We start from the raw sequence: 23,104 nt of genomic DNA on the forward strand, positions 1-23,104 counted from the left end.
AGCACTTGGGAGGCAGAGGTAGGAGGATCGCTGAGAGTTTGAGGCCACCCTGAGACTACATAGTTAATTCCAGGTCAGCCTGGACCAGAGTGAGACCCTACCTCGAAAAACAAAAACAAACAAACAAACAAACAAAAACCCAAAAGCTTTACAACAATCTTTTATCTTATAAAGTCTTTTCTGATCCAAAAACATATCTTTCTCTGTAGAAGTAAAATTAGAATTTGATATACAAATATGTCCATTATTGTAGTAAGCATGAATAAGTATGTTGTCACAAACATAGAGGTTAATTATTTTAAATATATTGTAAACCTAGTTTTAATAATTTAACATCATCTTAAAATATATGAGTATCAGAACATTTAATGACCATAAGCATTGGAACAATTAATAACCATCAATTTAGTCATACATAAGGACAAAGTACATGAAACATAGGACGTATGACATGACATGGCAACTTGAAATATGGAGAGACATCCTTTAAGATTTTAGTTATATTTTAAATTTGTGAAAACTTGGGCTGGAGAGACGGCTTAGCGGTTAAGGCATTTTCCTACAAAGCCAAAGGACCCCAGTTCGATTCTCCAGGATCCACATAAGCCAGATGCACAAGGGGGCACATGTGTCTGGAGTTTGTTTGCAGTGGCTGAAGGCCCTGTTGTGCCCAATCTCTCTTTCCCTCTCTCTCTCTCAAGTAAATAAATAAATTTAAAATTTTAAAAAACATTGTGAGAACTTAATCTTAACAGGGCATCAGCCAGTGGTTTGAATTTTAAGTTGACTTTTTTTTGTGGCTTGTAATGAAAAGAAGGGAGAAGGGAAAAAACCTAGAAGCTGTGTAGTGATTTTAACTTTTAGCAAGGAGAGGAAAAATTACATATCCATTTGTAGAAGAAATTAAAGAGGCCCAGTAAAGACAGGCATTTCTTTAAGAGTGTAGAGTTTGTATGTGGTTTAGTGAGATGGCTTGAATTTGGAGAGAGGTGGAGAGACCCTGGTAAGTCATAGCCAGATGGCAGAACTGTGTGTGAGAGGTAGAGTTTTAGAAAGGGCAGGATTTCAGAGGGTTCTGGTGACAGGAGAATTTGGCAGCTAGATCAAGAAGTACAACAGGAAGGGTGGGAACAGAGGACAAAGAAGCCCTGAGGTAGGGGACCTCAGACCATGGGCCATGTCTGCTGAGGAAGTTATCAAGATCAATAAGAATATTAAAATCAAAAGTACCAAATTCAGGCCAGTGGTGGTCATTATCTAAGGAATGTTGTGGCCAAATTTGAATACAGAGTCACAGTAATTTGGCAGGCAGGAGCTCAGGAGGTTCGAGTCCCTTTAAATTAGCCTTGAGACATGCCAATGGAATGTCTTTTGGAGCAGATAATTTGGAGCCCATTTTGGAGGACAAGGACTAGAGTGGTCAATCCTGCCACTAGGGACATCTCCCAGGTTTAGGGAGGGCAAATGAAACCCAAGGTTTAGGAGGGAGCGTCCTCACACTCATAAGGCTTGGGATGTCCATTGCAACAACCATGGGAGGTTCCTGGAGTCTCACCCATGGACTGAAAAGTAAGAAACTCCCAGAGTTTCTAAGTTCTGCAGTGGGGCACCTCTACCACAGACCAAGACTGAATACCTTGTCCTGAAGTTGTAATTTGATGAGGATGTGGATGCAGCAGATCACATGGCGAGAGGCCTCTAGTCTGGCATTCAAACTTCAGGTGGGAGAGGGTGAAAAGAAGAAAAGGAAGAAGGCTCCAGGTATCAAGCTGGAAAGACTGAAGGTTTAAGGTCGTAGGTGGCTGTTTAGTTCATAGTAGTAAGCACAGTGACTTGTTCTGTTCCTGAGAGAGTGAAACACTGGCAGGAAGGTACCGACAAGGAGAGGGGTGGGCATGCAGCCCAAAAACCCTAGGGGTATCCAAGTCATGACACCAGAAATGTAAGGAAAATGTAAGAGAAAAGCAAAAGAAAACACTGGACTTGATCTCTACAGACAGACTGTTTATTGAGAGAAACAGTGAGGGGCCTCAGCTTTCCCATGGGACAAAGGCTGAAGCACTGGGCCAGGCTGGGGTTCAAGCTTATAAGGGGGATCCCAAGAAAACCAGACTATTCCAGCTGCAGGTCCAAGGGAAGTAGATAAGGAGTTGTGGTTATTTGTGTCCTTGTTCAGAATAAGCTTTTTAGCCAAATTGTCTGGGGAGGATAACTCACCAGATGGTTTCTGTTCCCTCATGGTTTTCTGAGCTGAGGGAAGTTAGTTTATCATTTTGGAGTGGACAGGCCTGTTGAGGCCATGCTTCTGAGGATTCTTTATGGCCTGCTGATCTTGGGGAGAGTTATTAACTCTTTAGTTCCCTCTAGTTTTCAGAGCTGTCTATTAACCCTCCAGTGTCCTCTGAAGGGGAGGGGATGGCAGGGGTAAACTAGGAATCACCAGCTCAGTGTGAACTGCTGATGGAGTGGTGTACAGGAACCAGACGCTGTGCGTGAAGTCCCTAAACTGCAATAACTCCCCAGGTTGTGAGGAGCAATGAGCATGGCCCTGATGCTCTGCCATGTCTGCTGTGCTTGTGTCCTCTCATTTCATCAGCACCAGCTCCACACTGCTGTAGAGATGGACCTCTGCCATGGGGTAGGCCTCACCCCATCAGCCGAAGCAAAGGTTCTGCCTGAGGCCTGCAACATTGAACGCTGCCTGTTTCCAGCATACCTGGTGTGCTCCACAGACCTGACTCAAGACTGGAGGGGCTCAGGTGAGTCTCCAACCTGCCTTGCCCCACAAATTTCTAATTTGTAAATTTCACAATCTCATAAGCCACACATACACCACACATACAAATGATCCTGTTTATCTGCAGAATCTTTGACCATCACAACAGTAGTAATTTAATGCTCCCACACGCCTGAAACACTAAACATACATACCTTGTCAAAAACAAAACTTGGACCAGGAAATCAACCTTATTACCTGTCAATGTGTTGTGTCAGCCTGTTGTCATCAGACCTGTGGGAAGCCAGACTGCTAGCTCCAGCAACAATCCAGAGGGGGAAACAATAACTTTAGTAACGCTCAACCCCTGGCACACAGGATGGGGTTAATAATAAAAACAGCTGGGCTAAGATAGACCTGTTTCAACTCAAGTCCAAGCAGAGAAACCAAAAGCATTCCTCTTTTCAGCCAAACAGATCTGCTTCCAGGGAGAACTGTGGCCCCTGGGCTATAGCCCACCAGAAATCTTCCTTCCTTTGCTCCCTGCAATTCCCCATCGCATGCCTGCTTTTCAGTCCCTGGTGAGGCTGTGATTGCTGCTCACTCTCTGGCCATCACAGCTCTGAATAAACAGCCATGGCTTCTCTCATCTGGCGGGACTTTGTTTCCTCAGCTCAAGTTCCTGTGATGGCAAAAATTCGAGATTGCCAGAAACCACAGTGCCAGGCCCTGCCTCAAAATTCTGCTGGTTCCACAGACAAAACCTCCATTCTATGCACATAATAATTCAGCTTCTGGACAACACATAAGAATATGTGACCATGTAACCCCGCCCCCCAGAAGTATTCTTCAACGTCCATCCACCAGCCGACACACGTGTTCATGGAAAGATGTGATATACAGGACAGGAAGCCCTCCATTCAAAATCAGTTTTAGCAATCTGGCAGACTCATGGCCCAAGGACACTCACTTGCTAAGTATGAAGTAATAACTATATAGTTTTAAACTCATCTTCCTTTGCTTCAACAAATACTATTTCAAATAGTGGAAAAAGTATAAAAGTGCCATAATTAATAACTAAACTGAAAATATTAAAACTTGAGGACATAATTCAATTTCTTTATAAAATTTCACATACTAGGTGGAAAGAAGGCATTCAATGGAGAGGGAGTTGGGAAGAGAGAAAAGGAAGGGTGGTGGGAAGAGATTACAATCATGGTCTGTTGTTTATGGAAGTTATCAATAAAGAAGTTAAGCCGGTTGTGCTGGTGCACGCGGTAGGATATTGCTGGGCTGGAGAGATGGCTTAGCAGTTAAGCGCTTGCCTGTGAAGCCTAAGGACTGCGGTTTGAGGCTCAATTCCCCAGGACCCACGTTAGCCAGATGCACAAGGGGGCGCATGCATCTGGAGTTTGTTTGCAGTGGCTGGAGGCACTGGTGCGCCCCTTCTCTCTGTCTCTATCTGCCTCTTTATCTCTCTGGCACTTAAATAAATAAATAAAAATAATTTAAAAAAAAAGTTAAAAAAAATTCACACAAGAGGCTGAGGCTTCTGAGCAGCTGCAGGGAACTAAAAAAACCCCAGGAATTTGAGTTCCTGCCACACAACATGGGAGGGTCACAGTGGGATGCATTGGATAATGAGATTTAATTAAGCAAAGTCACAAGTAGTAAGCTTCAATCAGTAGAATTACACAGTAGGCTTGTCAAGTACATATTTCTTGTCTTAAGATAATTAAATATAAACTACTGCTCTAAATAAAAATTTTCAACATTATAAAAAACACACTTGCCGGGCATGGTGGCGATGCCTTTAATCCCAGCACTTGGGAGGCAGAGGTAGGAGGATCACAGCTGTAAGTTTGAGGCCACCCCGAGACTACACAGTGAATTCCAGGTTAGCCTGGCTAGAGTAAGACCCTACCTTGAAAAACAAAACAAAACACAACAAAACAAAAACCACACACACACTTGATTTAACAAAATTCATTTAATGACTTATTTTTTTCTCAAACCTTCAAAATTGAGTTAGTATTATTAACATGATGAAAATAAATCTAAATCTATTAAAAAAAGATATGATCCCCCCCCAAGCAACACAAATATCACCTCCTCAGAGGCAAATATATAGCAAAATTACCAATTTTAGCAGAAATGACATGTCAGTTATAGAGAGACAGTAACTTTTTAAATTATTTATTTATTTGCAGATGTGTGTGTGGGGGGGGTGGGCATACCAGGGCCTTGTGCCATTGCAACCCAACACTAGACATATGTAGCTGGGTTTTTTTTGGTCTGGCTTATCGGAGTGGCTTGGGAAATGAACCTGAGATGGTGGTCTTTGTAAGCAAATGCTTTTAACCACTGAACCATCTTTCAAGACACAGAAAGTGGTTTTTAACAGGAAAGATCCCCAGAAGGCTATGGCTGTGCAAGGTCATCATGTCCTTCAGTCTTCCCTGGCACACTCTGCAGAGGCTCGCCAGTGGCCCCGCGGCTATCCAGACCTGGTCTCCTCAGGAAGCAGCTTCACCGGCACTCAGGCTGCTGCCATGGCTTCCACCTCAGGGGTGCTGTTAGCAGTGCACAAGAGAAGCGTGTCAGCATCCCTCTGCGACAAGGCTCTCCTCAGTGCCCCTGCCCTCGGTCTCATTCTGAGTTTCCTGCATGTGTACCACATCCACTGCAGGAGGGGGAAAGGTCACAGGGTGGCCACTCTGCACGGTGACACACATACACACCCACACACCCACGACTCACTGCTGCCTTCAAAGCTTGGTCTAGGTCTTCCAGCAGGTCGCTTTCATCCTCCAAGCCCACAGAGAGGCGAATCAGTGTGTCGCTGATTCCAAGGGAGGCTCTGTCATTCTCAGGCACTGATGCATGGGTCATCATTGCCCTGGAAGTAGATGTGAATGAACTTTTGTTACTATATCACAAGTCAGTGTGTGCACCATTCTGTCCCATATGCTGCTATTGCCATCCATATTTTAATATTCCTGTCGCCAAATTGTTATACCTTCAAAATTATTCAAAGGTAAACAGTAAAGAAGAAAATGTCAAACTTCCATCTCCTAAATACAGTGGTTGACATCACTAGTTACATATCTTCAAAGCAGAGACTGTAGATGCCAGTCAAGCACACTGGGCAAGAGGAAGAGGCCAGCCTCAGGCGTGTGCAGATGTGACCACCTGCCTGAGTGAGGCTTTGGCCCCATATGAAGCAGCCTACTGCTGGACAATTACTTAGAAGAAGCCTCTGGAACCAAGAGCTCAGATTCAACTCCCCGTGGACGGACCAATGGAGTAACCCAGAGCAGGCCCTTCTGTGGCAGATCTGGGACCACTAACAGAATCCCAAGAGCATCAGGAATTCCAGCGTCTAAGCATGGCAGAGAAGTTTGAAGAATTCTCCAAACTGGAAAGTCATCATATTCATGTGTACAAGGCTGGGAAGAACCAAGAATCCTGCACAAGGTGATCTCCTCACCTTAGATAAGGAAGTAGTTCCTATGCATGTATTGCCAGGAGCAGTCCACTAGGAGCAATGCTGCTTTCTCCTCCCTTGTTCAAACCTGGTGTGTGTGTATGTGTTGGGGAAGGGGAAGGGGAGATTCAGGTGTGGTCTTGAAGCTTTCACACACCCACACCCTCACCCTCCTGAAAGTGCATGGCAGACTCTTCCTTCCTAAAGGTTAGAGCATATGTTAGCCTCGGAGAGCGATGAAGTCGGTATGCACTGTGTCCCCACACCCTCTGGGAGCTGAGCCGGCAGTCCTCATGCCTGGGCCTTACCAGGATGAAGCAGTACCACCAGGGGTTTGTCAGGCCAACACGCCACATTGTTTGTTTGTATGAATTAATTAATTTTTTTAAAAAAATGGATAAAATAGAAACAACTACTAAGTTTTCCACAGGTATTAATTAAAGCAACATCTATTTCAATCACCAGTCCAAACAGAAGAAGAGGGAGAGGAAGGGAGGAAAGAAAGAGCAATAAAAAATAATAAATCATAGTAGTATTTATTATACCTTCACATGAATCAAGGCATTAGCTCAGGGACACCCCCTCACTTGTGTTCTCTAAATTGAGATCTAGTGAAGATGCCAAACTTTTCTAGGTCACGGGGTGACTATGTTCATCAGGCTGGGACCCCAGCCCTCTGCCTTGGCTCCACTTCTTCATTTCTGATTGCAATGCCACTCCAGCCCCAGCAGAGGTGGGAGAGCGGAAACGAATGGCAGAGGACAGACAGCCCTGACCTCAACTGACTCCTCACTGGTCTTGGGGCTACAGCCCCAGCTGCATGTCTGAGGGCCAAACAACTTGAAACACAATCCCTACATAAAGCAGCAGAATCTATCTTAAGGAAGGAATCTTACAGCAGCACACATTTCATTGCTGTGAGAACTAAGCCAGCTGAGCACACTAAGTGTGCCTTCTCGTGCAGGTGACTTACTGGCAGGCATCTTCTTGGAGACTCACAAACTGCTCAGGTATCTCAATTATTTCAGTTCCTTATTTGGATGTCATTTTTTTGTTTTATTTTTGTTAGACTACTTTCCCTAAAACTATGCATATGAAAATATATCTAGCCGTTGGGAATCTGAGTGTATTGAAGACAATATAGTGCTTTCAAGACACAAGTATTACATAAATATGCATCAAGGTTAAACTATAAAATTGTAAGTGCTGGGCATGGTGGTATACATCTCTAATCCCAGAACTTTGGAAGTAGAGGTAGCACAATCAGGTGTTCAAACTCATCCTTGGATGAGCAAGTTTGAGGCCAGCATGGGCTTTGAGATAATATGACCCTGCCACAAACAAAACAAAAGAAAATAGTATGTTCACTTAAAACAGGTGAAAACTATTAGACAATAACAGAAGATGTGGTCATGGCCATATATAGGAATGCTAGGTATGGTGGGAGAGGTAACCAGTACATAATAATATATTAATTACTAATCCCATTTGAGCCCACTAAGCATAGTGGTTTCAGAATTGTTGGGAACACATCTCCACCCCAGACCCAGGCTCCCCCTCCCTCTTGCACTATTGCCGGTAGAAAGCATGGAGAGAGTGAAGTGGTCACATGCTCTCATGTGGTATCAGAATATCAACCAAACCTTCTGGGTCTGTTTCTCTCTGTACAGTTTGCTGCTAGATGCATGAGCTCAGTCTACTCTTGCTCTAACGTCCTCTGGTGTACTACTGGGCCACACAGAGAAAGGCTTAGAGTGCCAAAAAATGTGGTAGTGTCTAAAGCCACTAAAGATTTGATCTACAGATTGAATAAACAGACTTAACAGTGTCTAGTTGGGCTTTGACAGGCAAAGGCAGAAAGTAATTTCAGGAGAAACACATTGTCTACTTCCCAGAGGGCCTTGATTATAGCTTTTCTAGGACAAAGTCTCCAGCTTCCTTTCCAAGACCAGCTGAGGAAGAACAGTGCCACTGGGTCAGACAGCATAGAGCAGTTATAGCTGTAATCAATCTCTCTCTCTCTCTCTCTCTCTCTCACACACACACACACATGCACACACACACACACCAGGAAAGGAAAAAATACCTCACTGCAGTACCTAGCCCACTGAGACTGTATCAGGTCTCCATGTGACTGGATTAAAGTCCATTCTAACTAGTTAGTGACATGTTTTCTGTCATTAAATATCTCTTGTTATATCCCTAGTTGTGTCATCCTCTACTTCCACTCAACCAACCATTAAAGCTTACATCAGCCTTAATATCTGAGCACATGCTTGCTTTTCCAGCACTTGTGAAGTGAAGTGAGTCCAAGTTTGAGACTGACCTGGACAACATGAGACCCTCATTTCAATAAAAAAAATCAGGTAAAGTAGTAAATAAGAATCAACTAATTAAAATAAAAAATTAAGAATTAATAATAAATTATAAATGATAAAAAATAAAATAAAGAAATAAAATGAAATGAAATGAATACTGAAAACAAACAGAAATATACTCACGGAAGCTCAGCAAGACTTTCAAATCCTCCCAAGCTTTCAGCCAGAGTAAATAACTAGCAGAGAAAACATGAATTTAGATCTTCTAATGAAATAAAAATGGTAAAATCTGGAGTAATATTTTCAGTGAAATGTCACTGGTGCAGAGGGTATGATGATAGTGGTATCTGTGAACAGACTTAAGCATCAGGTAACAAACAGAGAGGGGAAAAAAATGAAACAAATTCATTCTGATTTTACCAGCTAGAGATGCTGTATTTTATTTATTTTTATTTTTTTGGTTTTTCAAAGTAGGGTCTCACTCTAGCCCAGGCTGACATGGAGCTCACTATGTAGTCTCAGGGTGGTCTTAAACACACGGTGATCCTTTTACCTCTGCCTCCCAAGTGCTGGGATTAAAGGCGTGCGCCACCACGCCTGGTTGTCATGCTGTACTTTAAACATGAAAATATCCCAGGACTTGAGCTCAGCTACTTAGGAGGCTGAGACAGGAGGATCTAAAGTTCAAGGCCTACCTAGACAAGTTAGTGAGACCCTGAGTCAACAGTTTTATAAAAGGCTGAAGCGCTGTAGTTCACTGGTTTAACACATGACTAGCCTATGCAAAACCCTGGGATTGGACTCTAGCATTGCAAAAATAAACAGATAAGTAAATAAATAGACTGACAAACTCAATCACCTATAACATATTAGTTATATAACACCTAAATAAATGTTAAGTATTAAATATTATACTTAAATAAGCCAACCATGATAGCTCTAAGGAGTAATGCAACACTAAGAAAGCTGAGAATTATGTATGTAAATGGACACATGTGTATATGTGTGTATACACATTTGCATATACATAGTTGTATACACATATGGATGTGGGTGCTTTGATAGATACGTATATCCTTAAGTACTATTTGGCATGAGCTCAAAACTTCAAAATGATTACATTTTGGCCTAAATATGATTACCCTTTATAAAAGCCTCTAAACGTGCATAATTTATCCACACCTATTAATACTTATCCTTATTAGCACTTTCATTGAACTGCCAGCAGAGGAGGGAAAAGACCTTTATGTTTAGGGTTTGCTGTGGTTCGTATGTGCTCTGCCTATGGGTTCATGTGCGGGAAGCTCTGTCTCCAGACAGGTGAGGAGAGGCTCCTCTAAGAGGCGGAGACAACTGGGTGTCAGAACATTTCATGGACACAGCAGCATTGACCTTCCTGTGAAGGTGAACACCAGTGCGTGGGAATACGCTGTCCTCTGCCAGGACAGCAGGGCGGGCTGGGTTGAACACTCACGTGCTCCCTCAGCACGGCTCACACCGCGCTGCACCCCAGCTGTCAAGCCACAGGGCTCATGGGTGCGGCCACGGGCAGAGCACTCCCAGTGCGCACCACCCACTAGGAAGGACCCTGACACCTCCAGGGGAAGAGCCCCTCCTACCTACCTTCAGGTTCTGGAGGAAAGCCTCGGCCTGCTGCAGAGCGCCCTTGATGTAGAAGGTGATCATCCCAGGACAGCCCGTGCACTGGCGCTTGACCAGCTCGTGCTGCGGGTGAGAGGGCAGCCCTGCGACCACAAGGCGTGACAAAAGTCTCACTGCAGACTCATGTGTACACCTTTGGGGGAACAGCTCACTGTCCCCTCACGTCATCTGTAAGCCAGCCCAACAGTGAGGCAACTGCTTTGGTCGCTGTCCCCTTCCCTAGTTTGGTACTGACACCTCTCCTACCTCCCGTGCTCTGCCCACACCACCTGCCTTGACACTGTGCCGGCAACACTGTACTTCTGTTTCTCCCAGGATGCTTGCACATGTGTCCCTGTAACCTGGAGTCACACCCTCTTGTAATCTCTTCAGGGGTCCCTCCAACCCAGCCAAGATGTACCCCAGACAACATCTCTTCACCAAAATGCCAGGCAAAGATTTCACCTCATGTGCACTTTCCTTCCTTGGGGACACAGTCAGCTATCATATACAGCTAGAAGAACTATGATCATGTCTACTCAGACCACTCCCTTTCAGAGCCCAGAAAAAGAAACTCAAGGGGTCACAGGAAGGCTGAGAATCCACGAGAGCACCCTGGGATTGGACTCTAGCATTGGACTCATGCTGACAGAGGAGAAGGGACTGGGCAGAGAGAGCCTCGGAGGAATTTTACTGGGAGTCAAGTCTCCACAGGAAAAACTGTCAGATGAAAGTGAGAGCCGGTGACAGCTGCCTGACAAGGTGGTGAGCATATCAATTGAAAAGCGCATCACCATGTTAGATGGGTCTTGGTGGGTGACCATCACGGAAGCATCTCATCACTGCTCATAACACCTGTCATCTGCTACGCTACAGGAAACAAGACCAAAATCGTTGTCTGTCCACTTCCCACCAAACCCACTCCAAAACCCCACACGGCAGCGTCAGTGACACAGGGCGGTGCAGAAATACATGGAAACACAAACTCACAAATGAACACTGCAGAAACAGGAGTCTTGGGATGACCCAGAACGCCTTGCCATAAGCAGACTGCTTAGAACTAAGGCTAACATACCAGGGTAAATGACCTTTTCTACCAGGGGGTGAGACTCCAGGAACTGGGCAACTGCCATTCCATTCTTGAAGTGCTTCTCCATTCGGATCTGCAGAGTTTTCAGACCTCGATTGCAGAGATAACAGTCCATAGGGGACGGAACTGCTCCAATGGCTGAAAAGTGAGCACACCTTGGGTTAGCGTGGGAGGGAGTAGGGCCAGGAAGTACTCTACAGTGATCCCGAGAAGCCATCCGTGAAGCCTGCTGTGTGAGTTTTGAAAGGATGTTTCCCTGTTAGATCAGAAATATAAAAATAAAGCCAGGTGTGGTAGTGCATGCCTTCAATCCCAGCACCTGGGAGGCAGAGGTAGGATTGCCATGAGTGAATTCCAGGTCAGGCTGGGCTAGAGTGGTACCCTACCTCGAAAAACCTAAAAAAAAAAAAGAAGTATGAAAATGAAGCATCAGATACTCTCAGAGAAGAAATGTGAATATCTAGAAGTCAGGTAGTCAACTAGTAAAGACAATATGAACTCAAGCTGGGGTTCTGGTCCATATGTATAATAATGGCATTCTGGAGGCTAAGGTAGGAGCATCACTGTGAATCTGAAGCCAGCTTTGGCTATGTAGTGAGTTCTATGCCAGCCTAGGCTACAGTGAGACTCTCCCTCAAAAAGCAGCAGCAAATAATAATATGAATTCTTCAATATAAACCTATGGTCCTTTATATGCCTTTAATAACATAATTCATGGTTTAGCCTTGTATGTCTTTGAAACATACCATAGACAAAATAGTAGCTCAGTTACAGTTATAGAGCACTCTGTTGATGACCTACTTACCTGCACATCTATTCTCTATAAATAAAGGCATTTTATCAAGCACTAGGCAGGCTCCTTTCGTTGACCCCATTGCTACTTTAATGCCAATTTCCTGGAAGAGTGTATTTATTTCTAATTATGTTTGTATGTTAACATCAAAGTCTAGCAGCAATTAAATCTGTATCCACACTTGAGGGAATCTGAATAACATAGACAGGAAGTGAGGTTTAATGGTACTAAAAAGTACAAGTGCATCTTATATACTACTTATAAGTAACTTCCATTCCAGGTACCTAACTATGAAAGCCAACATTTCAAATACTTAAGAAAAACTGAGTCTTACAACTAAAAATTGGGCTTTAATGATTGTGGTGGTTTGATTCAGGTGTCCCCCATAAACTTGGGTGTTCTCAATGCTAGGTTCCCAACTAATGGAGATTTGGGAATTAATGCCTCTGGAGGCAGTGTATTATTGGGGGTGGGCTTATGGGTGTTATAGCCAGTTTCCCCTTGCCAGTCTTTGGCACACTCTCATGTTGCTATTGTCCACCTTATGTTGGCCAGGCGGTGATGTCCACCTTCTGCTCATGCTATCATTTTCCCTGCCATCATTGAGCTCCCCATCAAGCCTGTAAACAAAAATAAGCCTCTTTTTTTTTTCTCCCACAAGCTGCTCTTGATTGGGTGATTTCTACCAGCAATGTCAACCCGACTGCAACAATGATTAAAATTAACATTGAATGTAGTGCACATCTTTAATCCCAGCACTTGGGAGTCAGAGGTACGAGGATTGCTGTGAGTTCAAGACCACACTGAGTCTACATAGTGACTTCCAGGTCAGCCTAGGCTTGAGCAAGACTGTACCTTGAAAAACCAAAAAAAGAAAGAAAAGAAAAAAACAACAGATATGAAAATAAGAAAATTTCATTGCTCCATAAAGGCATGCTATATATATTTTTATCTTTTTCCTGGATTTTTTCTAAATATCAGAAATTTTTTCTCTCTAAATGTTCATAACAGTTTTAAAAAAAATATCAGTAGGTCACTGCTGTGGTTTGAACGTAAAATGTCCCCATAGGCGCAGAGTTAGAACGCTTGGTCCACAGCTGGTGCGCTAATTGGAAGGCTGCAGAACATTTATAAGGTGAAGACTTGCTGGAGGAAGTGGGTCAATGGGGGTGGGTCTTGAGGTTTTATATCCCAGCCCCGCTTCCTGTTTTCCCTCTGCTTCCTAAGTGCCATGTGACAGGCAGGCCTCCAGATCTGCACTTATGCCTTCCCAGCCATGATGAAACTTCCCCTCAAAATTAAATAAGTAAAGGAAACCCATTCCTTCTCTGAGTTGCTTTTGATCAAGTATTTGTTCACAGCAATGAGAAAATGATTGATAAAGACACTGATGGCATAAGAAGAAATCCAGACTTTTTAAGCACTCACAGATCTGCAAGAAACGAAGCCTATTGTGGAGGTCTTCAGAATTAGTAGACAGTAAGCCCATGACGACATCAGTGTGGCCTAAAACAACACAGATACATCTTCATCAACAATTTGTGTTTCTTATTCATTTATAATTTCAAAAATATTGTATCAAATAAGTTTAAGTAAACTTTCAATTCTGAGGACCCTAATAAGTATACCTAATATAAGCCACATGTAAAACTAATCTTCCGCCAGGCATGGTGGTGCACGCCTTTAATACCAGCACTCGAGAGGCAGAGCTAGGAAGATTGCCGTGAGTTTGAAGCCACCCTGAGAATACAGAGTGAATTCCAGGTCAGCCTGGGCTAGAGTGAGACCCTAACTCGAAAAACTGAAAAAACAAACAAACAAACACAGAACAAACAAAAACCCCCTAATCTTCCTTGCCAAGCTGCTGGTGAGATTAGAGCATAAACTTTTATAGTAAATTCCAAGCCTTTCCTCATGAGTCATGAATACAGCTATGTCTATTATAAGTGAAAGCCCCTCAGTGTGGAGAAGCACGTCTGTAATCTCTGCACTTGGGAAGTGGAGGCAAGAGGGTCAGGAGTTTAAGGGCAGCCTTGGCTATCAGGTGAATTTAAAGCTAGTCTGGGGATACATGAAATCTTGTCTCAGAAACAAACAGAAAAGAGCCAGACGTGGTGGCGTGCACCTTTAATCCCAGCATTTGGGTGGCAGGGGTAGGAGGATCTCAGTGAGCTTGAGACAGCCTAAGGCTACATAGTGAACAAGACCCTACCTCAAAAACTTTAAAAAAAGCAAAACGCAAATCTTTTAATCAAAGTATTTCTTCCTTTTCCTTTCAACACAAGACACAGAAATTCTACCTAACAGCAGAAGGAACTAAACTGCCAAACCCTAAACTGTCAATGATCTGTGGGGAAGATCTCTGAAATGAGGGCTGTGTGCAGCAGAGACCGCTCAGTGGTCAAGAGCACTCCCTTGCAAGCAGAGGAGCTGGAGGCCTGAGAGGCTGCTCGGGTTTGATCCCTGTGGCCCATGTGAACAGCTGGGCAGGACCTCGCACCTATAGCCAGTCTCCCGGGAGCAGAGAGCACTCAGGAAACGGAGCCAAACCAAACGAAACTCTAGCAAACTCCAAGGTCATTAAGCGACTGCAGCTGAAGTGGCAGCAGGCAGAAGAACAATGCAGGGGAACATTTACCCTTCCTTTGTGACCACACAGGTGAGGGCTCCCTGTTGTAGGCAAGCACACGGGGCGCCTCATTGGAACATCAACCTGCATGCGCCACACACACACCCCACGCATGCAAACTATAAATCACCAAATAAAATTAACAAAATAAAATGTGGGGGGCTGCGGACACGGCTCAGTAGTTAAAATCATTGTTTGCAAAGCCTGCTGGCATGCATTTAACTTTCTAATGCCCAAGTAAATCAGACACAGAAAGTGGTACAAGAATATGGTGTTTGCTGGTAGTGGAAAGAGACCCTGGTGTGTTCTTTCTCTCTCTCTCTCTCTTGCACACACACAAGAACAAATAAAAAAAAAAATGGGGCTGTGCTTATCTTACCGTTCATGTATTTTGTGGCAGAATACATACAAATGTCAGCTCCCAGAGCCAGCGGTCGCTGAAGGAGACAAGAGAGGTTGTATTTTACAGGAGACCCCACTTAAAACATGCCGCTCTACCGGCCTCTTAGAATTCTCACTTCTGCTCCCATTCTGATCCTTTCTAATCCAGCTTTGCAAAAACAAACACATCTTTTGCAGGATCTCTGTTTTCTTCCTATTGACACCCTCCATCCAAATAAACATCAGTAAAAACTGGACTGGGCTTTGGGTAGAATCTCAAGGCCCAACTTCCATAGGCAGAGCAGAAGGCCAGGCCAACTTGTCTCCTGAGTTAGTTTTTACACAAATCTTTAGAGTTGCCAACTGGCCCCTGAATTTATTACCTAGAGTCGAGACATTGGCATTTTATGACTCATTAAACAGATGAAACAGTCTACACAAGCATTCAGCAACTTTCATGTCAAATAAGTACAAACTAGTATGCTTAGAGTTGAGTCATTAAAACTTTATGGGGAATGCTGTGAACCAGGATATTTAATCATTAAAACCTTACAGGGAATGCTGCAATTATTCACCCTTGGTGGCTGCAGCTTCAACACCTAATTATTCCCAGGTATAAAGTCACTTACAAGAAAATGTCTGGACTTTTTATTATTATTATTTATTGAGAGAGAGAGAAAATGGGCACACCAGGGTCTCCAGCCACTGCCAACGAACTCCAGATGCATGCGCCCCCTTGTGCATCTGGCTTATGTGGAACCTGGGGAATCAAACCAGGGTCCTTTGGCTTTGCAGGAGAATGCCTTAACAGCTAAGCCATCTTCTCCAGCCCTGGGCTTTTTTCTCATGTCCTGTTGAAGGAGTATAGGAGAAAGCTAGCTCCTTTTAGGCAGTTTCAGTTAGAGAATGAGGCCCAGAGAGAGACAGGAGTGCCACCCCACATGCCACTTTGCCATGGCACAAGAACGGAACTCTTGGCAGAAATGGACTCCTGGCTGATTGAAACTGACCTACAGTGTCATCTGCTGCCCACAGTCTTGAGTACCTAAATGAACAGCCCAGGTGGGTTGGCTCTGGGCCTGCCCTCCAAATCTACAATCCAATTGGCTCTTACCAATGCATGTGAAGGCTCTCATCTTCTTCCCACCTGGGCTATTTTTTCTCTTTGCAGAGCTCTCTCTGGATTGCCTCTAGTCTCTGCTTGGGTACAGGTGAGTCTAGCTTTCCCCTCACCTGTAGACTACAACACTGTTTCTTGGGCTGGGGACAACTTTCTGCTTGCCTCTGCTTTATAGTTTGGATAACTTCTCACTTTGATTACATGCATGATTTTCCTCTGGTCTCTGATTCTACCACGTGGGTGCCTCAATCACTCTCTGATCTCCCACGTGGTGCCTCCCTCACGCTCTGGACTCCCACGTGGTGCCTCCCTCACGCTCTGGACTCCCACGTGGTGCCTCCCTCACGCTCTGGACTCCCACGTGGTGCCTCCCTCACGCTCTGGACTCCCACGTGGTGCCTCCCTCACGCTCTGGATCTCCCACGTGGTGCCTCCCTCACGCTCTGGATGTCCCACGTGGTGCCTCCCTCACGCTCTGGATGTCCCACGTGGTGCCTCCCTCACCTCTGGATGTCCCACGTGGTGCCTCCCTCACGCTCTGGACTCCCACGTGGTGCCTCCCTCACGCTCTGGATCTCCCACGTGGTGCCTCCCTCACGCTCTGGATGTCCCACGTGGTGCCTCCCTCACGCTCTGGATGTCCCACGTGGTGCCTCCCTCACGCTCTGGACTCCCACGTGGTGCCTCCCTCACGCTCTGGATGTCCCACGTGGTGCCTCCCTCACGCTCTGGATGTCCCACGTGGTGCCTCCCTCACGCTCTGGACTCCCACGTGGTGCCTCCCTCACGCTCTGGACTCCCACGTGGTGCCTCCCTCACGCTCTGGACTCCCACGTGGTGCCTCCCTCACGCTCTGGATGTCCCACGTGGTGCCTCCCTCACGCTCTGGATGTCCCACGTGGTGCCTCCCTCACGCTCTGGATGTCCCACGTGGTGCCTCCCTCACGCTCTGGATGTCCCACGTGGTGCCTCCCTCACGCTCTGGACTCCCACGTGGTGCCTCCCTCACGCTCTGGATGTCCCACGTGGTGCCTCCCTCACGCTCTGGATGTCCCACGTGGTGCCTCCCTCACGCTCTGGATGTCCCACGTGGTGCCTCCCTCACGCTCTGGATGTCCCACGTGGTGCCTCCCTCACGCTCTGGACTCCCACGTGGTGCCTCCCTCACGCTCTGGACTCCCACGTGGTGCCTCCCTCACGCTCTGGATGTCCCACGTGGTGCCTCCCTCACGCTCTGGATGTCCCACGTGGTGCCTCCCTCACGCTCTGGATGTCCCACGTGGTGCCTCCCTCACGCTCTGGACTCCCACGTGGTGCCTCCCTCACGCTCTGGATGTCCCACGTGGTGCCTCCCTCACGCTCTGGACTCCCACGTGGTGCCTCCCTCACGCTCTGGATGTCCCACGTGGTGCCTCCCTCACGCTCTGGATGTCCCACGTGGTGCCTCCCTCACGCTCTGGACTCCCACGTGGGTGTGTCCCTCACGCTCTGGACTCCCACGTGGGTGCTTCCCTCACGCTCTGGTTCTACCACATGGGTGCCTCCCTCACGCTCTGGATCTCCCACGTGGTGCCTCCCTCACGCTCTGATCTCCCACGTGGGTGCTTCCCTCAAGCTCTGGATCTACCATGTGGGTGCTTCCCTTACTCTGTGGATCTACCACGTGGGTGCTTCCCTCACACCCTAGATCTAGTATGTGGTGCCCTCACTAACTCTAGGTCTGCTATCTGTGTGACCTCTTTAAACTCAGACTGACCATCAGTGTAACTGTTCATTACTCATTTATCCTCTGAATCTCTTGGTCTCTGCTCGATATTTTCCCTTGGAAGCCTCAGTTTAACTTCTCTCCACATTCTTGTGTCTCTATCTCAGATTTTCCTTGACAAACCTCGGTTTCTCTTAAGTCCGTGTGCTTGCAGCTTTACCCTAGTCTCTCTTTAAAGGCCTCAGTTTCTCTTAAATTCCAATCTCCCTTAAATAAACCACCCAATGTGTGATTTCTCCCTAAATAAACTTAATGATTTATCCTTCTTGAGTCTGCCTTTATTATTTCTTTATTAAAGGTAGGCTAGAACCCAAAACTTGGGAGTTCATGAATTCTTGGGGACCCTTGGAACCTCAGAGTTCTGAATCACTATTATGTTCTTCTTTGTATTTGTGCATATGTGTAGACTGTGTGGTGTGTGGTAGCTGCATGAGTTTGTGCAGATGGGCATGGTGTACACATGAATGCAGAGGCCAAGGAGAACTTCAGGTGTCCTTTTCTTGTCACTCATCTGCCATGATTCCTTGAGATCAGGATCCCTCCCTTAACCAAGAGCCACCACTGGTCAGAGAGCCCAGAAGTTCTCCAGTGCCCACCCTCACAGTGGGATCCCAGAACAGCATAAATACATTCAGCTTTGCACATGGGTTCTGGGGAGTCAAACTTAGCATTTCTAGCCTAAAAGGCCCTCATGCTTAAGGGGGAAGTGCTCTGACTGTCTGACTGCTGAGCCATCTCCTTAGCTCTCTCATATCATATTTTTGCTGCAAACTAAACTTTTAGTCTCTCTCTCTCTCAGACACTCTTTCTCCCTCCCTCCTTCCCTCTCTCTCTCTCTCTCTCTCTCTCAGACACTCTTTCTCTCTCTACTCTGGTACCAAATGCTTGCTATGTCTTCCCAATTTACATGCAGAAACCTCATCACTAATGCAATGGTGTAAGGAGGCAAGGCATTGGAGGTGAATAGTTCATGAGGACTAACCTTTCAGGAAAGGGATTAGAGTATGAGAGAGCTACCCAGGTTCTTCCCAGAGAGGACACAAGGACAAAGTGCCATCAGTAAGGCAGGGAGTGATCCTCCCCAGATACTGGTTGTGCTGGTTCATGATGTCGGACTTTTGGGCCTCAGAACGATGAGAAATAAAGACCTGTTGTCAAGCCACCAGCTTACAGTATCATATGACAGCAGTCCAGATGGCCAACGACAGGAGCCTCTAAACCCTTAGTCATGGCCTACAGCAAATGAAGTAGAAGCTCCCCATGCAAAATGTAGAGACACAAGAGGGCCAGGCACAGTCTGTGGGGAGCTTAGGGAAGGAGAAGTGGAAAGAAGGAAAATGGAGTAGTGATATATGTGATGTACACTAAGCTGTCACTGAGTCTAGCTTTTCTTTTTATTGGGAAGATTTGTACATGACTGACCTATAATATATGTAAGTGTACATAAAAAAGATTCAAGTTCAGGGCTGAAGAGACAGATGGCTTGGAGGTTAAGGCATTTGCCTGTGAAGCCTAAGGGCCCAAGTTCAATTCCCAAGTACCCACATAAGCCAGATGCACAAGGTGTCACATACAGCTGGAGTTCATTTGCAGTGGCTAGAGGCCCTAGTGTACCCATTCTTTCTCTCGTTCTCTGCCTCACTCTCACTCTGTTTCTGTCAAATAAATAAATACATAAATATTAAATAAGATTAAAGTTCAAAGCTCAGTAAAGTCAGTAATAGAGTTTACAAGTTTAATAATGATCTTAGTATAAACAGTCATTTCTTTCCTAATGACAGATACCTATGTGGTTTATTAAGTATACCAAGAAATAAAATGGGGCCAAAAAAAACCCACGAAGAACTGCTTCTTTTCACTTACCTGGAAATATGCTGACATGAAAGTGTTATCCACGACCAAAATAATGTCTCCATGTTTATGAACAATGTGTGCACATGCTTCAATGTCAATTATTTTCAAGCCAGGATTTGTAGGGGTTTCAACCCAAACAAGCTACAATAATTGAGGCAAAAAACAATAGTTTATTTTATAAAAATATACTGCACAAAATACATCTCATATATAACAAGCTACAAGGCTTTACTTAAAATACAAATGCATGAGCAATGAAAGTAGAAGGTTCAAGTCTCAATCTTAGCCTCTCCTACAAAGTTCTTTATTTTTAATTTTTGTTTTACTTTTATTTATTTATTTGAGAGCAATAGACAGAGAAAGAGGGAGAGAGAGAGCGGGAGAGGGTGAGGGTGAGGGGGAGGGTAGGGAGGGAGGGAGGGAGGGAGGGAGAGAGAGAGAGAGAGAGAGAGAAAGAGAGAGAGAGAGAGAGAGAGAGAGAATGGGCACACCAGGGCCTCCAGCCACTGCAAATGAACTCTAGACACGTGCGCCCCCTGTGCATCTGGCTAACGTGGGTCCTGGGGAATCAAGCCTCGAACCAGGGTCCTTAGGCTTCACAGGCAAGCGCTTAACCACTAAGCCATCTCTCCAGCCCTCCTACAAAGTTCTGATAGCCATTGATAAGTAAGTGATGCTCAATCTTCCTACAGTCTCTGCAACAAGAACTTGGGTACAATTTTATTTATTTTTATTTTATTTATTTATTTATTTATTTTTGGTTTTTTGAGGTAGGGTCTCATTCTGGCTCAGGCTGATCTGGAATTCACTATGTAGTCTCAGGGTGGTCTCAAACTCACGGAGATCCTCCTACCTCTGCTTCCCGAATGCTGGGATTAAGAGCATGCACCACCACTCCCGGCTCTTGGGTACAATTTTAATCTTTTAATCCTTAGAAAGAGTTGAAAAAGACTTACTCATAACATACCCTGGTCCTTCTTTTACTCCTGTAGAAATTAAATGAGGTTCCCAGAAAGAATACCACATCTGCCATTCAACCAGGCTCAGACACCTTCTAGCCACACACAAGTGTTCAGGGCAGCTAAAATTCATTCACTATTTTCCACTGCTACTGACAGAACCCTTCAGACCCCTACAAAGTCACTGGGCTCAGGGCACTGAGGTTTGGAAAGCTTCTTATCTATAATACAGTCTCTGTTATGACCTGCTGCCAATGATGGCTTGGGAAAGTTGATAAGACTTGCACATTGGAGCTGGAGAGATGGTTTAGTGGTTAAGGTGCCTGCCTGCAAAGGAAAGGACCCAGGTTCGATTCCCTAGGGCCCATGTAAGCCAGATGCACAAGGCAGCACATGTGTTTGGAACTTGTTTGCAGCAGCTGCAGACCCTGACATGCCCATTCTATTTCTTTTCTTTCTCTCTCTCTTCCTCCCTCTTTCTCTCTGAAATAAATAAATTAAATTAAACATCAAAAAGAATTGCACTTTATTTATTATTTGTTTGAGAGTGAGAAAGAGAAGGAGAGAGAGAGAAAAGAGAGAGAGAGAGAGAGAGAGAGAATTAATGGGTGCACCAGGGCCTCTGTCCACTGCAAACAAACTCCAGATGCATGTGCCACCTTGAGCATCTGGTTTAACATGAGTACTAGGGAATTGAACTCGGATCATTAGGCTTTTTATGCAAGCACCTTAACCACCGAGCCATCTCTCCAGCCCAGAATTTTACTCTAGAATTTAAATGGTGTTTTTAATTTTTTTCCTTTTTAGTTTTGTGTGTGAGTTCACGTGTTCATGTGTGCGAGTGCAGGTGTGCCCTATGTGGAAGTCACAGAACCACCTCAGGTATTGGTTCCTGCCTCCTACCTTGCTTGAGGCAGAGTCTCTCATTGTTCCGCACTGCGTACACCAGGCCAGCTGGCCTGTGGGCTTCAAGAGGATTTTCCTATCTCCCAGTAGGTATGCTGGGATTCGCTAGAGCTGCAGCCTCTGGCTTTATGTGGACTCTGAGCCTCAGAGCTCACTCACACTTGCACGGTAGGTGTTTGCTCCACTGAGCCATCTCCCAGCCCAAGAAAGACCTTTTCTGTGGCACTGAGGATTGAATTTACACCAGCCCTTCTACTGTGCTCCATCCCAAGTGCCTGTAAGGAAAAAGTTTTAAATATGATCACAGGCCTCAGTGCTAAACTAAGCACTCCATCTGTGCTGTCTCAATCAGCTTTCACAATGACCTTTCTTGTTTTAGAGTGAGAGAGAAAGAGAGAGACAGAGAGAGAGGAGAGAGATAGTGAATTGGCACACCAGGACCTCAGTCACTGTAATCAAACTCCAGATGCTTTCACCATCTAGTGGGCATATGCAACCTCACCTTTGTGCATGTGGCTAAGGTAGTATCTGGAGAGTTGAACATGGGCCCTTAGGCTTCACAGGCAAGCACCTTAACCACTAAGCCAGTCCACAATGACCTTTCTTTACAGCAGGGCAGAATCACCATCATTTCACAAATGAAGAAACTGATTCTGGTTAAAAAAAATCTGCAATAATGCTGGAGAGATGGCTTAGTGGTTAAGGCGCTTGCCTACAAAGCAAATGAACACCGGTTAGAATCCCCAGGACCCACATAAGCCAGATGCACAAGGTGGCACATGTGTCTGGAGTTTGTTTGCAGTGGCTGGTGCCCATTCTCTTTCTAGTTGCCTCTTTCTCTCTCTCACCTGTAAAATGAGAAAATGTTATATTTCTCTACATTTCTTTATACCTAGTTTAGAGAAAAATAGAAGTTACTTCCTTGTAAGAGCTCATGAAAGAATGGAATGAAACACTCGTTTAAGCAGATGGGGATGGCAGGTAAACAGGAGGCTCTGCTGGTCTGAATAGCATTACCCCAGCCTGCATTGTTGAGCAAACTCCTTAAGGGCAGAACCTGGTCCAGGCCTACCTCACTCTCCCTAGGAACTTCCTGTAACTGACCAACAGACCTGTTTACAAGTTCCTTCTTTCCTTCCTGTCATCTTCTAAGATGCACCAAATTCCCCACTATGTTTAAAATTACTTTTATGGCTGTAACTATCACATATGAATTGTGATTTATGGTTTAAAGCCCATCCTGTTTTGTTTTTCTATAAACATCATGTGGTTATTTCCAATAAAGGCTGACACTCCAAACAATTTGGGGCTGCACCTTAAAAGTCCAACCTGTGGGGTACAGACCTGATATACCAGACTTTCTTCTTTTTCTTTTCTTTCTTTTTTACCCAATAAAACTTTGCCTCCCATTCTGTGAGTCAATGGTCTTACTTGTGTGACACTGG

General features: G+C 45.2%; 1 protein-coding gene across 2 annotated transcripts in view; it reads right to left on the reverse strand.

The window, feature by feature from the left end:
• Window positions 1–4,691: 4,691 nt before the first annotated feature.
• LOC101615234 (cystathionine gamma-lyase-like) overlaps window positions 4,692–23,104 on the reverse strand; it is a 29,421-nt gene continuing 11,008 nt past the window's right edge. For both annotated transcript variants that reach the window (XM_045138692.1, XM_045138693.1), the window contains 8 exons: window positions 19,804–19,935; window positions 15,054–15,111; window positions 13,474–13,551; window positions 11,238–11,390; window positions 10,145–10,266; window positions 8,705–8,757; window positions 5,477–5,615; window positions 4,692–5,289 (listed from right to left, as the gene is read on the reverse strand). In XM_045138692.1, coding sequence (XP_044994627.1) covers window positions 5,281–5,289; window positions 5,477–5,615; window positions 8,705–8,757; window positions 10,145–10,266; window positions 11,238–11,390; window positions 13,474–13,551; window positions 15,054–15,111; window positions 19,804–19,935 — 744 coding nt within the window. In that variant the 3' untranslated portion in view covers window positions 4,692–5,280. The remainder of the gene's footprint in view (window positions 5,290–5,476; window positions 5,616–8,704; window positions 8,758–10,144; window positions 10,267–11,237; window positions 11,391–13,473; window positions 13,552–15,053; window positions 15,112–19,803; window positions 19,936–23,104) is intronic.

Source organism: Jaculus jaculus, chromosome 19 (genome assembly GCF_020740685.1).
Source record: "Jaculus jaculus isolate mJacJac1 chromosome 19, mJacJac1.mat.Y.cur, whole genome shotgun sequence".
Lineage (NCBI taxonomy): Eukaryota > Metazoa > Chordata > Mammalia > Rodentia > Dipodidae > Jaculus > Jaculus jaculus.